The sequence below is a fragment of the Mesitornis unicolor genome, unplaced genomic scaffold (genome assembly GCF_000695765.1).
Source record: "Mesitornis unicolor isolate BGI_N332 unplaced genomic scaffold, ASM69576v1 scaffold467, whole genome shotgun sequence".
NCBI lineage: Eukaryota > Metazoa > Chordata > Aves > Mesitornithiformes > Mesitornithidae > Mesitornis > Mesitornis unicolor.
In genome coordinates, this window is record NW_010198155.1 from 8,381 (window position 1) to 20,421 (window position 12,041).

Here is a 12,041-nt window from a genome sequence, read left to right on the forward strand (position 1 = left end):
GTCCGTTACCTATGGACTTACACTAAGCCAAGAACATAGAAATCCCAGCCTCTCTGTTTTTCTCACTGAAAATATATGGGGAGGAAAGGCTAAAGGCTAAGGAATCCTCCTGGTTGGCATCTAATACCTCCTTTTTTGTGTTATTCAAGTTCCATTGCATAGCCATTTTTCTGCCAGGTAATTAACTATTTGAGTTATGTTTGAGCTAGAAAATAATCCGTTTAACTTTGCCATAAAATCAGTAACATTTATATAGGTTATTTTTGTCTTATCCTGTTAGGTGTAAGAATTTGTCTGTATCTTTCTGGAATTCCTATTGGATGCTGCCCTCTGATGTTTGTGGAATGAACTGCTTTTGGGAAGCTGCTTTTAGGTAGGATCTATTATTAAATAGTACTTTATTATTTGATTGCAGACAGGTGTAGCTGATAACTATTTTTTGCTGTTTAGCAAGGAGACAAAGCAAAGTATTTTGATTGCTTCACATGCATTTCACGTGCTTATGTTATGATTGCCTCTAGCTGGGCTTTTTCCTGCTCTATTATGTTTTAAAAATTGTAGTCAAGTGGTATTACAAAGAGTTTATTCAGTTATGTTGCTTCATTAAATAGAGACTTGCTAACATTGGTAAAGAGTCTGTCTGATTATAGTCTGAAAAGTTACTATTTATTTTCTTGCTGCACAGTAATATGCATGATGTAACTAGTAGTAACAACTGGCAGATATGCGTAGCAGTTATGTTCAGGGGTTTTTTTTATTCAAGTTTAAGTTTTACTGAATTTGAGGAAGATACTTCATCCAGAACCTCTGAAACAACCATTTCAGAGTGTGCTTTAAGATACAGTATGTTAAAGCGTAGTCTGTGTCCTTGAAGTTGCATTTTTAACAATAAGTTTAAGTGTTTTGATGTGGTGGTTCAGATGCTTTAGGCTGTCAGGTTCTGGAATTAGCTTGAAAAGAGATAGAAGCAGCCTTGAGCTACTTGACAGAGGTTCTCTAACCTACCTAATTCTCTTCAATATATAACCATGGTTGTAGGTGAATTTGTCTTGTACTTAAAATTTTACATTCGTTGATATGGTTCTCTCTTCCTCTTACTCTGAAACTTGAATATTTCTAGGGAAGCAAAGAGGAAAAAAAAATTAGCTTCATAAGACTTAAGGTATTTTTTAAAATTATGATTCTGGGAAAGACTTTGGATCTGTCCCGTATTCCTCTCTGCTTTTGTGCTCTCAGTGCTTTTTAGGCTTGTCAGTTGCCAAGAAGTTACTTAAAGGGATGACTTAGATTGATTTTTAGTCTTGTAGTGAATGACACCTGTAATTTGGGACTGCTGCATCTTTTCCCCTGTCTTTGGTAGCCAGTGCATAATTTTATTTTGGTACAGGGATTCATCTGACTTTCCCTTTGGCAGATTTAGCTGTCTGAATGGACTAAAAGTCCTTTTTTTCTGTGGTTTTTTGTTTGTTTGTTTTTAAAATTTTTTGTTTGGTTGGTTTTTTGTTTGTTGTTTTTTTTTCTTTTTTTCCTCCTTAAAAGTTAGCTTTTGGGAATTTAGCTTTATGAAGTTTAGCACAGGGTTGTAAACCAAATGTCAGTGCTGTTGTGGTGGAGGGACAGGATGTGATTGTAAGCTTCATTCATCCATGGGCATCTGAGCCAGTCCTACAGTTGTGTGGTACTGAGAGAGGAGAGGATCTGGCTGTCTTCTGACCCCACTGCCCGTGATGATGTCTGTAACTTTCCACAATACAATATAATGCAGCAAAATAGCAGAAAACTTTCTTTCTGGATTTTCTGCCAGGCTTAAGGCAAGTGGGAACTTGGACCCAGAAGTGGAGAAACCCTATGCAGTTCCTCTGCTTGTACCTTGAGATGTAACTTGTATTCCGTTAAGAATGCTTGTTAAACAAGTCTGTTTAAGCATGCATTGATTATGGCATTCGTGGGCAACTGCAGTTTCATTCATGGTGAAACAATTGTCATGGTGAGCCCCTAATATTTTCAAAATTTCATGTTTATACATTCTGAAACTAGAAGAAAAAAAACTAAAAGGGATGTGGCATTCAGATCAATAATTTCAAGTTGTGTTTGATTATTTTATCAATATACTACTGTTAAATTAATATGTATGCTGTGCTGACTCTAGTGCTTGTTGAATTCCCCAGTGAGCTGCTCTAACTTCAGAGAGGTCCCCCTTCCCTCCCTGAAATTTTATTTATTTCTTGCTCTGTTTAATAAATTAAGTTGGTTTCAGAGAGGTGCAGTGAGTTTGTGTAAGGGAAGGGGTGGGGAAAATCACAGAGGGGAGTAGAAAGTGCACCCTCTTTGAATAGCAGCAAGCAATTACAATGGCTTAACATCTGGACCTGCTGCCTAAGCCTCATTTCCTTCTATGTGCTGGAATAACACAGAAGATAGTTGCAGTTCGGTTTCGGCTTTGCATATGAGTTATAATTTTGTTTAACTCTCAAACAAAATTCGTGCATTGTACTAAGTGCACTGGGAAGTTGAGGGGTTTAGACCTTTGATATCATCGTGTGCTTCAAACATTATACTTAGTTCTCAACTTTGCAGGCAGATTTTTGGAGAAAGAGGAATTAACTGAATTCCATGCAACTTTATTAACCACAGCAAATGAAGTCTTAGCAATGTTGTTTTCTGAGATTGTATGTGTAGGCCACTTCAAGATTCTTCATGAAGATAAATCCTCTTGAAAGCTTTTTCTTTCTATGCCAACAAAATAATGGGAATTCCAATGAGTTTGCTTCTAATAGAAATGGCAGAGTCTGCTCATTGAACCACACTAACACTTATCTTGAGTCATCTATTTGGCCTGGTTTAATCCATAAAAAGAAAACAACACTATCCAGATCATAAATCAGTTTGCGAATGGACTTTCTGGTGTTCTATTCTTGCTGTTTCAACAAACCAAATGAGTTTGTTCAGAGGAGCAGATGATACAGCCAGAATTTCTTTGCCAATAGTAGATTTGTAAAATTAGAATGTCTCCTTACCCTTTACCAGTGAAGTTTTCCAGACATTGGAAGGTAGTCTTTCAGCTTTTGGATTAAGTCTTTTCTTTGAAAAAACAGCTTATTTTCTCTCTGCTTCTAACTTGAAATGCCAGTTGGCTTTTTTTCTTCTGGATATAAGAACCACAGGGATTTGTTTATCCATGAGAGAAATAACTTGGCATAGACATTTTTGAAATGCAGCTTGCTGTGTCATTTCCTCTGAGTAGCTGTAAGTGTATAAAGTGTGAAGTGACAACTAATGTTCTGTGGATTTGCAAGACTCCAGCTAGTATAAAAGAAGTGTTGGAGACCTAGAAATTTTTTAGGAGAGGTGTGTATGTATAGACTTCACTATGACTAATGCTATAGCTAATTAAACATGACTTGAAATTGGTAAGCTCTGAGCGGTTACTGATCCTAACAGTAGATCTTGTCGCTTTAAGTTAATCAGGGTAAGATCTGTTGCCTATGCTGAATGTGGGAAGTATTTTGGAGCTATTCTGCCCCCACATTTTTTTATCACCATTCTGATTATCGACATTACTGAGACAAGAATGTCTTGTGTTATTCTTTTGGTACAGAATACTTCTTGTTAGCTTTCACAGTGACAGAGGTAGCATGAGATCACTTTTACAAATAATTATATAGATTTTATCAAAAACTTAAAAAATGCTGGTAAAGTTAACATGAGTCTCAGGTGTCACATGATCTAGATGATGCATGTCTTTTCTGGTACACCTTTCAAGGTGCCTAGTGTCATCTAGTTGGCTTGGCTGCTTATTTCTTATTGAGACTGAGGAAGACATTAATTACTATGGCTGTTTTACTTGCCTGATTTCAGTTGTTGGATGTTGCTTCTAGGTGGGTTTTAATTTGTGTTGCCTACTAAAAAAAAAAAAGGCGCTTTTTTGTGTATTGAGGTCCTGGTGGTGTGGATATATTGAGATAAATTGGGACATTCCTGAAAAACAAGACTTCTGTAAACTAGCTAGTTCATTGGCGGATGGGGCTTCAGACTTTTATAGTAGATTTTTAAATTACTAATACGTTGTAACTTCAAACCTAATCAACTAATTGAGTTTCTAGTTGAATATATGACATTTGGACGTTGTATGCAGTGGTATCATTAGCATACTTTTACAAGATAAGCTCCGATTACAACCTCTTTTTAATTCAGTGCAGTAGTAGGAATTTAAAAAGCTGAGTTAAGAACTAGCATTTTTATCACTTTCAGATCTAGATAATTTCTATAGTTACCTGATCCTACTTCTTATAAATGTGAGAATTATTTAATTGGTTGCATTTTAATCAGCGTAGGCTTTGTTGCCTTCTCACACTGCCTTTTGCTTTTCTTTTCCTGGTGACTAAAGGCTTCTGGGTTAGGACCCTTAATGATTGATTGATTTAACTATTTGGTTATAATATCAAGGAAAGTTAGTTTAATGATGTCATGAAAGGGCTGAGAGATTTTATTAAATGACCATGTTTAGGAAGCTGAATATTGCATGCCTCGTGTGTGTTACAGAACACATGGAGAAAAGATCAAAGATAAACAGGACTGTAGCTCTATTGAAACCAGTGCAGGAAAACTTCTTTTGATGTGGAATAATTTTAAAAATGTTTGTTGTAACCTGCAAAATAATTCTTACATCCTTGTATTACCATTATGTGATACGGTGGTGATTGTACATAAAAACTAGTGGTGCAAGTTAGCATGATGGCAGTTTTCTCAGAAAATAACAAATATTTCTGTACTATTCAAAACTCATGCAATTACATTAAAGATGGTAACTCTTCAGCAGGCCAGAGTAACATTTGAAAGGGCAACTGAGGTGAATTTATTCCTTCAGTTCTACATACCACTCTGTGCTACCTAGATGCTAATCTTTCCTTCCTTGGATTCCCCAGCCCTGTGAAGGGAACAGGAGAGGACAGCTGGATTGCCGGTAGAGTTGTGCAGGGAACTTCCTGATGATCCCTAGGTATGGCCTTAGTAGTACATCAGTGGTCACATTGGCAACTCTTTGAATGGTATGTAGGTTACACTAGATGCTGGGATGTTGTGGCTGTACGTGTGTACGTGCAGCAGAAGAAGCTGTTGTATTGTGACCTCAGTGAAGCAAGGTAGGGTTGGGACAGGCCTCGTGATCACAAATTAGATGGAGTTGTATACAGGATTCCTTAAGTCTGTCTGGGTGTTCCTGAGGGTTTGGTACTCTCACCTGTACTCTTAATGTGTTACGTAACATGAAGAATAGGAGTACCCTACCTTAAATGTGTGCAGGACACCCCCCACTGCAGTACCTTGTGCCAGGTCTAGAGGGTGGAGCTAAGAGGATCTTTATGGAGCTGCGACAGTACCTTTTGGGTTTTGTTTTTTTCCCCAAGAAGTTCAGCTGGGATACAGCGAAGCTTCTAGAAGAGTACAACCCCATCAAAACATACTTCTGTAGCTTACTAGCAAATTATTACTTCATAATTTTAATTGACCTAGCAATGCTAATTTAATATACAGTGTGTTATGGTACACATCTTTAAACATAAGGCAGTGTCTTGACAGGCAGGTTCTGGAAAATCTTCTTGTAGGACATTCATTGCGCATATCCAGCTATGTTTCTCTGTCAGAGTTATTAACCCCACAGCAGAATTAATCAGCACAGAGTGAAAGTCTACACTTACACAAAAATACGTCAGGGAGAGGCTTGTACCTGGCCTTATGCTGCCGATGAGCAGCATGTTTTAATGTATATGTTTTTGCTCTCATAGCATCAGAGTGGATTGTTTTTACTGTGGTTTCTAAACTCATGGCAGTACGTGTGGACCTCTTGCTCAACTGATTTATTTAATTTATTTTTACTGTTCCTACCACTGATGTGTAATCAGCATCCTCAGGCAAATAAAGTTCTCTTATTTGTCCCTAAACATTCAAATCCTGTCATGGCTTCTTGCTCAGTATCTTCTGTTGGAGTACAGGTGCATTCTTTGCTCTTCTATTTTAATTACCAGAGGGTCTTCCCCTCCACCCTGCAGGAAACTCCCACCTTCATTGAAGATTTTTTTTCTTTAGAAATCAAGACTCTCAAGTTTTCCTTGTTTGTCTATCCAGAAGCCTTGCTAAAATACACTGCTTGTATCTCCTTCTGTTGCTTTTTCTAGCTTCTCCACTAAGTTCTTCCACACTAAAACATCAGGCTACTAGTGATTAGAAATGTGCATATAAAAAGAAGTATCTGCTCACTTTTGAAAGTGTCTTAATGCTTTCAGAGCCTGGATTTGAGGTTGACTAAGGGTATTGCTCTGATACTAGAGCTGTGATACTCTGATACCAAACTTGCTCACGTTCAGACAAGTTACAGTTCTTGTGAAATATATTTTATTTTGCACATGGTCAACTTAGCTACTGAAATGCTGAAAACTCCTGTGTCATTATGTCATACCAGGCCCAAGGCTGTCTAAATAAATAAAGTTTTCCTTTCCCTGTGTTCTGGTGAGACAGTTGCATGACTAACTGCAATGGAGAGCAATGGAGGGAAGATGGGGAAAAGGGTTACACAGGATGGAAGATTCAGGAAGAAGTAGTAGAAAAGGAACAGTTGAGGGCAGATAATTTTGGCAGGAATTAAGGGAAGAACCAAAGTAATATAGACATAATATTCAAAAAGGAAGTGAGGAAAGTCACGGTGTTAGTAAGTGACTCTGTGGGTGGGACATGTTAATATTGAAGGTGAGACTGCAGAGCTCAGACTGGTAAACGCTCGACAACTTAAATTTTAAGCTGCCTCTAGCGGCAGGAGAAGGAAAAAGTGATGAAAGATGCTGGCAGTAGATAATTAGCACAAGTGGTATAAGTAGTTAGTGCCCCTGGGTGAAGGTGGGACATTGATTTTGTTCTGGGAGTGGAGAGAGATGTATGCACAGGGAGAAGAGCAGCGCCGAGGCCTGATTGTGAAAAATGAGGCTGTGATTGCCAGTGGTCTGTATGCAGGGAAGTCAAATGTGGCTTACAGTTGCTAAAGGATGTCTCTTCACAGAGTCTGGAGTAAGAACCACAATTCTGGAGTCTCATAACTTCTCCTGCCATGGTGTCTCTGAGACCTGGTACGTCTCATTCTCTTCTTAGTCACCAGAGGGAATGGTGACTTGTTCTTTCTAGTGACTTCTTGCTCCATCTGCTTCAGGGATAAAGCTTTGTGTTGTGGACTTACGGATCTGAGGCCAGCTGTTGCCATATTGTGCAAGCTGAAATTTGGTTGTTACTAGCTTTTTCTAAATATTTTTTTTGCCTTCTCAAAAAATTAAGTACAGATTTAAAAAAAAATGAACTGATGAAGTCAGAAGCTCATAGAACACAGATTGTGTGAACAAAGTGACTGTAAAAGCATTATAATATGCTCAGTCTGTTTTTTGTGTATGTGGCTTGAAATGCTCTTTTATTCACAGATGCCACTAGATGTAGAAAGAACAAAGTACAGTCTTTGATTCTCAAGACATTTTACAGTTGCTTTGGCATAATTTTTGTCATACTTTATTCATGGAAAGCAGTGTGTTACATGCAGTTCAGGAACTTGGCCTTCAGCTATGCAGTTTGTGTAGGTTGTGCCCTTATTTATCACATGACCTTGCAATATCACTGTAGGCTCTCCTGACTTCAGGGCTTAATTATTGTAATTCCCTTTTCAGTGGATTAGTGATGAGGGTAATCTGCTGCTTGCAGCTTGTTCACACTGCAGCAGTGCACTTATTTGTAGGTTTCAGCTACCCTCACCACATGCAGCTTGCTTTGTGGGGTTTTTTTATATTCACTACTTACTACATGGTATAATGTTTAAATTAGGTTTATGTATAAATGTTGAATGGGCATGCTTTGGTTACATTTAGAGATTCTATTTTCTTTTTTTTCCTCTTAAGCTGAAATAATTTTTCAGGTTTTGCTGCAAGATATATAGACGGTGTCAGTCTGTGGATTAAATAATCTGAGTATAGACCTCCGCATATAGGTGTCTATGTCGAGTAGATCTTAAATGTTTATTAACATTGAAAAAGCATAGAGAATGATCCAGGTGACCAGCCACTATGATGCTGAGAAATAAACTGCTGGTGTTAATTGAGAAGCACTTGGGTATACTAGATATCTCTTTAGGATTGGTAGACACATGATTGTTTAGTTTCTGTATAGCTCTTCCATATCTTGTTTCACCCTCATAGGCTGGGATGGTGGGACTCAGTATGAGAATAGTTCAGGTTAAATGTAAACCTATGTATGAGGTGTAATGCTGTAGTTTGTATGTTCTGTTTGAGTTATCCTTTGCTAGGTTAAATATGATAAAGGATATTTTGTTAATTTATATGCTGCACTAAATAGTAGAGCTTTTCTTTAAGCCTGTGCTAGAAATAATGTCAAATGAAACAATGTTTTTGTGTCAGATACGGTTATATGAAAACATATCCTTCTGAGAAAATGCATCTAGCAGTGGTTGCCTGTGGTGAAAGACTGGAGGAGACTGTTACAATGTTGAGATCAGCCATTATGTTCAGCATCAAACCTCTCCAGTTTCATATTTTTGCTGAGGACCAATTGCATGAGAGTTTCAAAGACATAGTAAGTACTCAAATAATTTATTTAATCAATCTGTAGTACAATTTGAGTAATATATAGCAATTTCTCTGCTTCTTGGGTAGTAGTTGTTGGATATAGTTGCAGAGGCAGGGGTCTAAAAATAAGGTAATGTGCAAGTCTTTCATAATGTTGGATGGGGATTTTTTATTTACCCTCCCTGCTTAAAAATGCCAGTTACTGATACCAAAACTTCCCGATTTGTCACCTTGAATCTGTTAAATACAAACCTGATCTTCTGAACACAAACCACTTATATCGTGTAATCTCATTTAAAGTTGCTTTTACAAGACAAAATAGAGATCTGTCCTTTTTTGTCCCTGTGCTCACTGTATGAGTCAGCCTTACATTGTCTGAACAAAGTGAAACATCAGTCTTTGAAAATGGCAGATACGGTTATGTCTAATTTTAGTAAATTCCAGTTAATGACTACAACATTATGACTGGAGTGGCTGTATTAGCAGCTGAGTAATATATAGCAGTGGAGGGTTTTACTATTTTTGTGCTCAAAATGTCATATGAACTATGACATTAGTATGTTAAACATACTAATATATATACACTAATGTCATGCAAACAGTAACTGTGGCAGATACTGGGTAAGGTAATTTTAAATTGAGGAAGGCTTATTTGTATTTCTTTTGTGGGTATCACTTAAGAGGGGAAACATTTATTTGATGTATTTACTTTTTATAAATACTAATTTATTTTACTTGCTCTTACTTTTATGTATGATTTGATATGATGTGTTTTCTTCATAGTGGCCTGCAGGTGCCACTTTTTGTTCAAGTATTTTGAATAGTTGACAAATTCTTATTTTTAAGGAAGCATTTCTCTTATGGAAGAAATTGTTGCCATTGTGTTCAATTATAAATTTGAATGGAGGGTTGATTTCTTTTTTTATAATAGAATTGAACTGACATAATTTTTGTTGTTTCTTTTCACATAGCTTGATGGCTTCCCCTATGAAGAAAAAGTTAATTATACATTATATCCAATAACATTTCCAACTGAGAGTGCAGCAGAATGGAAGAAATTGTTTAAACCGTGTGCTTCACAAAGGCTGTTCTTGCCAGTAAGTTGTTCTGGAATAGGACAATATGGAAGTCTGTTTATGAGGCATCAAACTGTCCCCGTTAGTCTAATTTCTGCTTATTTTCAAGTTAAGAGCTACTACTGCTACTACTTTTATGACATCCTAAAAAACCCTCTGAATTTAACCTTCTTCTCTGTCACTAATACACTATGGATTAAAAGACTTTATCTCACTTGCTGCATTATGGCACAGTATCCTCAGTAAGAGGTACAGACCATGTCATCCTCTCAAAAGAAAGAAGGATTTATCACACCTCATCTCCTCATTTAGTTGGAAAGTTTCCTGCATGCATGGGTCTGAGAAGTGATAGAGAAAATGAAACAAGAAATGGGCTACTGTTGCCAGAAAGTTTTGTGCAGCCTTTTCTTTGCTGATCTAAGACACTTTAGAAATCATACTTCAGGCTATGTGAATTTTCACAGGGGCGACTATTTCCTGAATACTGTTTCTTCTTGGGCTGCCTTACACCTCTCCCTTGTTTGATTAGTTGTATAGGAAGGCAAGGGAACAGGAGAAAAGCAGGAGCTCCTGTTATGGTAATGTTTCACCTGGCCTGCAACCTATTCCTGACGACCTAGGGGATTAAAAATGTAAACTGAGTGCCTTTGCATTACTATCCTATATAAAACCTGTTTCACTCTACAGAAGTTCTCCAAAATGAGAGAAGAGGGAATGATGGTAAATCTATATTGACTGCAGACTGTTAATCTAAAGTGAATTTATTTACATGTGACAAAAATCTATTAAACTTTATTGTGTAATGGTGGTAACTTCTGTTTTATGAATAGAAACACAAGAAAATGTAAAAGTTTGCTTTTAAAATTTTTTTTCTTACAGTTAATCCTCAAAGACGTGGATTCGCTACTGTATGTTGATACTGACATCCTGTTTTTGAGACCTGTTGATGATATTTGGTCTTTTCTGGGGAAGTTCAACTCCACACAAATTGCTGCAATGGCACCGGAGCATGAAGAGCCTCGTATCGGGTGGTATAATCGCTTTGCTAGACATCCCTATTATGGAGTAACTGGAATAAATTCTGGAGTCATGTTAATGAATATGACACGTATCAGAAGAAAGTATTTCAAGGTACGTGTGTTGCCTTTATTGAATTTTCTGTGGTTTTACATCTTTTAATTCTAATTCTGTTTAAAATTCATGTCGGACAGTACTTTTCAAAATATTTTCTTGTAATTGGAATAATGCTCTTAAAAATATGCTGTGTTTAAAATGGTATCTAACTTGTGTTTTTTAAATATCATTCACTGTAAGACTTGGAATTCCTGAATTTCAAGTGTGCTTGATTGTTTTAATTTTTCTTATTTCTGAGAGATCCTGTGACTTGGTACGGTCTACTGTAAATTACATTTGTCAGTAGATAATCTGGTATTTTTCTCTTCACTGTAGAGATTCCAGAATAGAGTTAATGTATACCATAAACTAACTTTAAAAATGTGTATAGTGGTATGACCAGGAGGTGGTGCTAAAACATTTAGTAAGTTGTTTTAACCGTACTGTTTCCAAATTTTGATATTTTAAATTGTAACCAAGTGATTATCACCTTAAGTATCTTTTAGTTTACTTTGAAGTCATAGTTTTTGTAGAGAAATAAGTTCATCATGAAAGTATTTACTAAAGCAATGCATGGAGCGGCAGTGATGGTCATTGCTTCACATGAACTGTATGTACTGTTCTAAGCAAATCTGCTTGCTGAGTTGCAGGCATAGCATTCATACATTTAAGGGAAGGGAACTGAGATTGGAGTGAGCTACCCAGTTCTGCCCAAATTACTAAATATTCAGAATTATGAAAGGGCATTTGACAAAGGGAGGCAAAAACAGAGCAAAGCTTCCCAACAGAAAAATACATGATTTAAAGCCCTTTTTGATGACTTTAGTTAACAAAGATGAATGAAAAAAAGCAATTCACCTGCCCCACTTCAGTTGTTTCAAATGTTAGAGATACAGCATTTTCTGCCCTTAATCATTAGTCGTCATTCTTTCACATCCTTCCTAGGGCTTTACTGTCACTTCAAATTTAGACTTCCCCTTCTGTGTCTGATCCATGTATACTTCTGGCCTTTGCTTTGACATGTCTTCTGAACTTCACACATGTCTAGAAATGCTTGTATGCACACCGTGGCTATTCCTCAAACCTGTACACCTTTCCTGGAGTCTTAATCTGATTATCTTCAGCAAGAAACATGGATATAATGTTTGGATGCATCATGTTTTGACATGTATGGATTTTGTGGTTCAGCTGAAGCATTTTGAAATGCCCTCTTTGGATAACCTTCTTGTTTTAAAACCTTGCT

General features: G+C 37.0%; 1 protein-coding gene across 1 annotated transcript; it reads left to right on the forward strand.

Moving 5' to 3' along the window:
• Nucleotides 1-284: 284 nt before the first annotated feature.
• LOC104544224 (glucoside xylosyltransferase 1) lies at nucleotides 285-10,816 on the forward strand (the record flags this gene model as incomplete). Its single annotated transcript, XM_010189038.1, has 4 exons — nucleotides 285-373; nucleotides 8,442-8,616; nucleotides 9,581-9,706; nucleotides 10,565-10,816. Coding segments are annotated over exons 1-4 (606 nt in total), but the record flags the coding sequence as incomplete, so codon positions are not given.
• Between the last annotated feature and the right edge of the window lie 1,225 nt (nucleotides 10,817-12,041).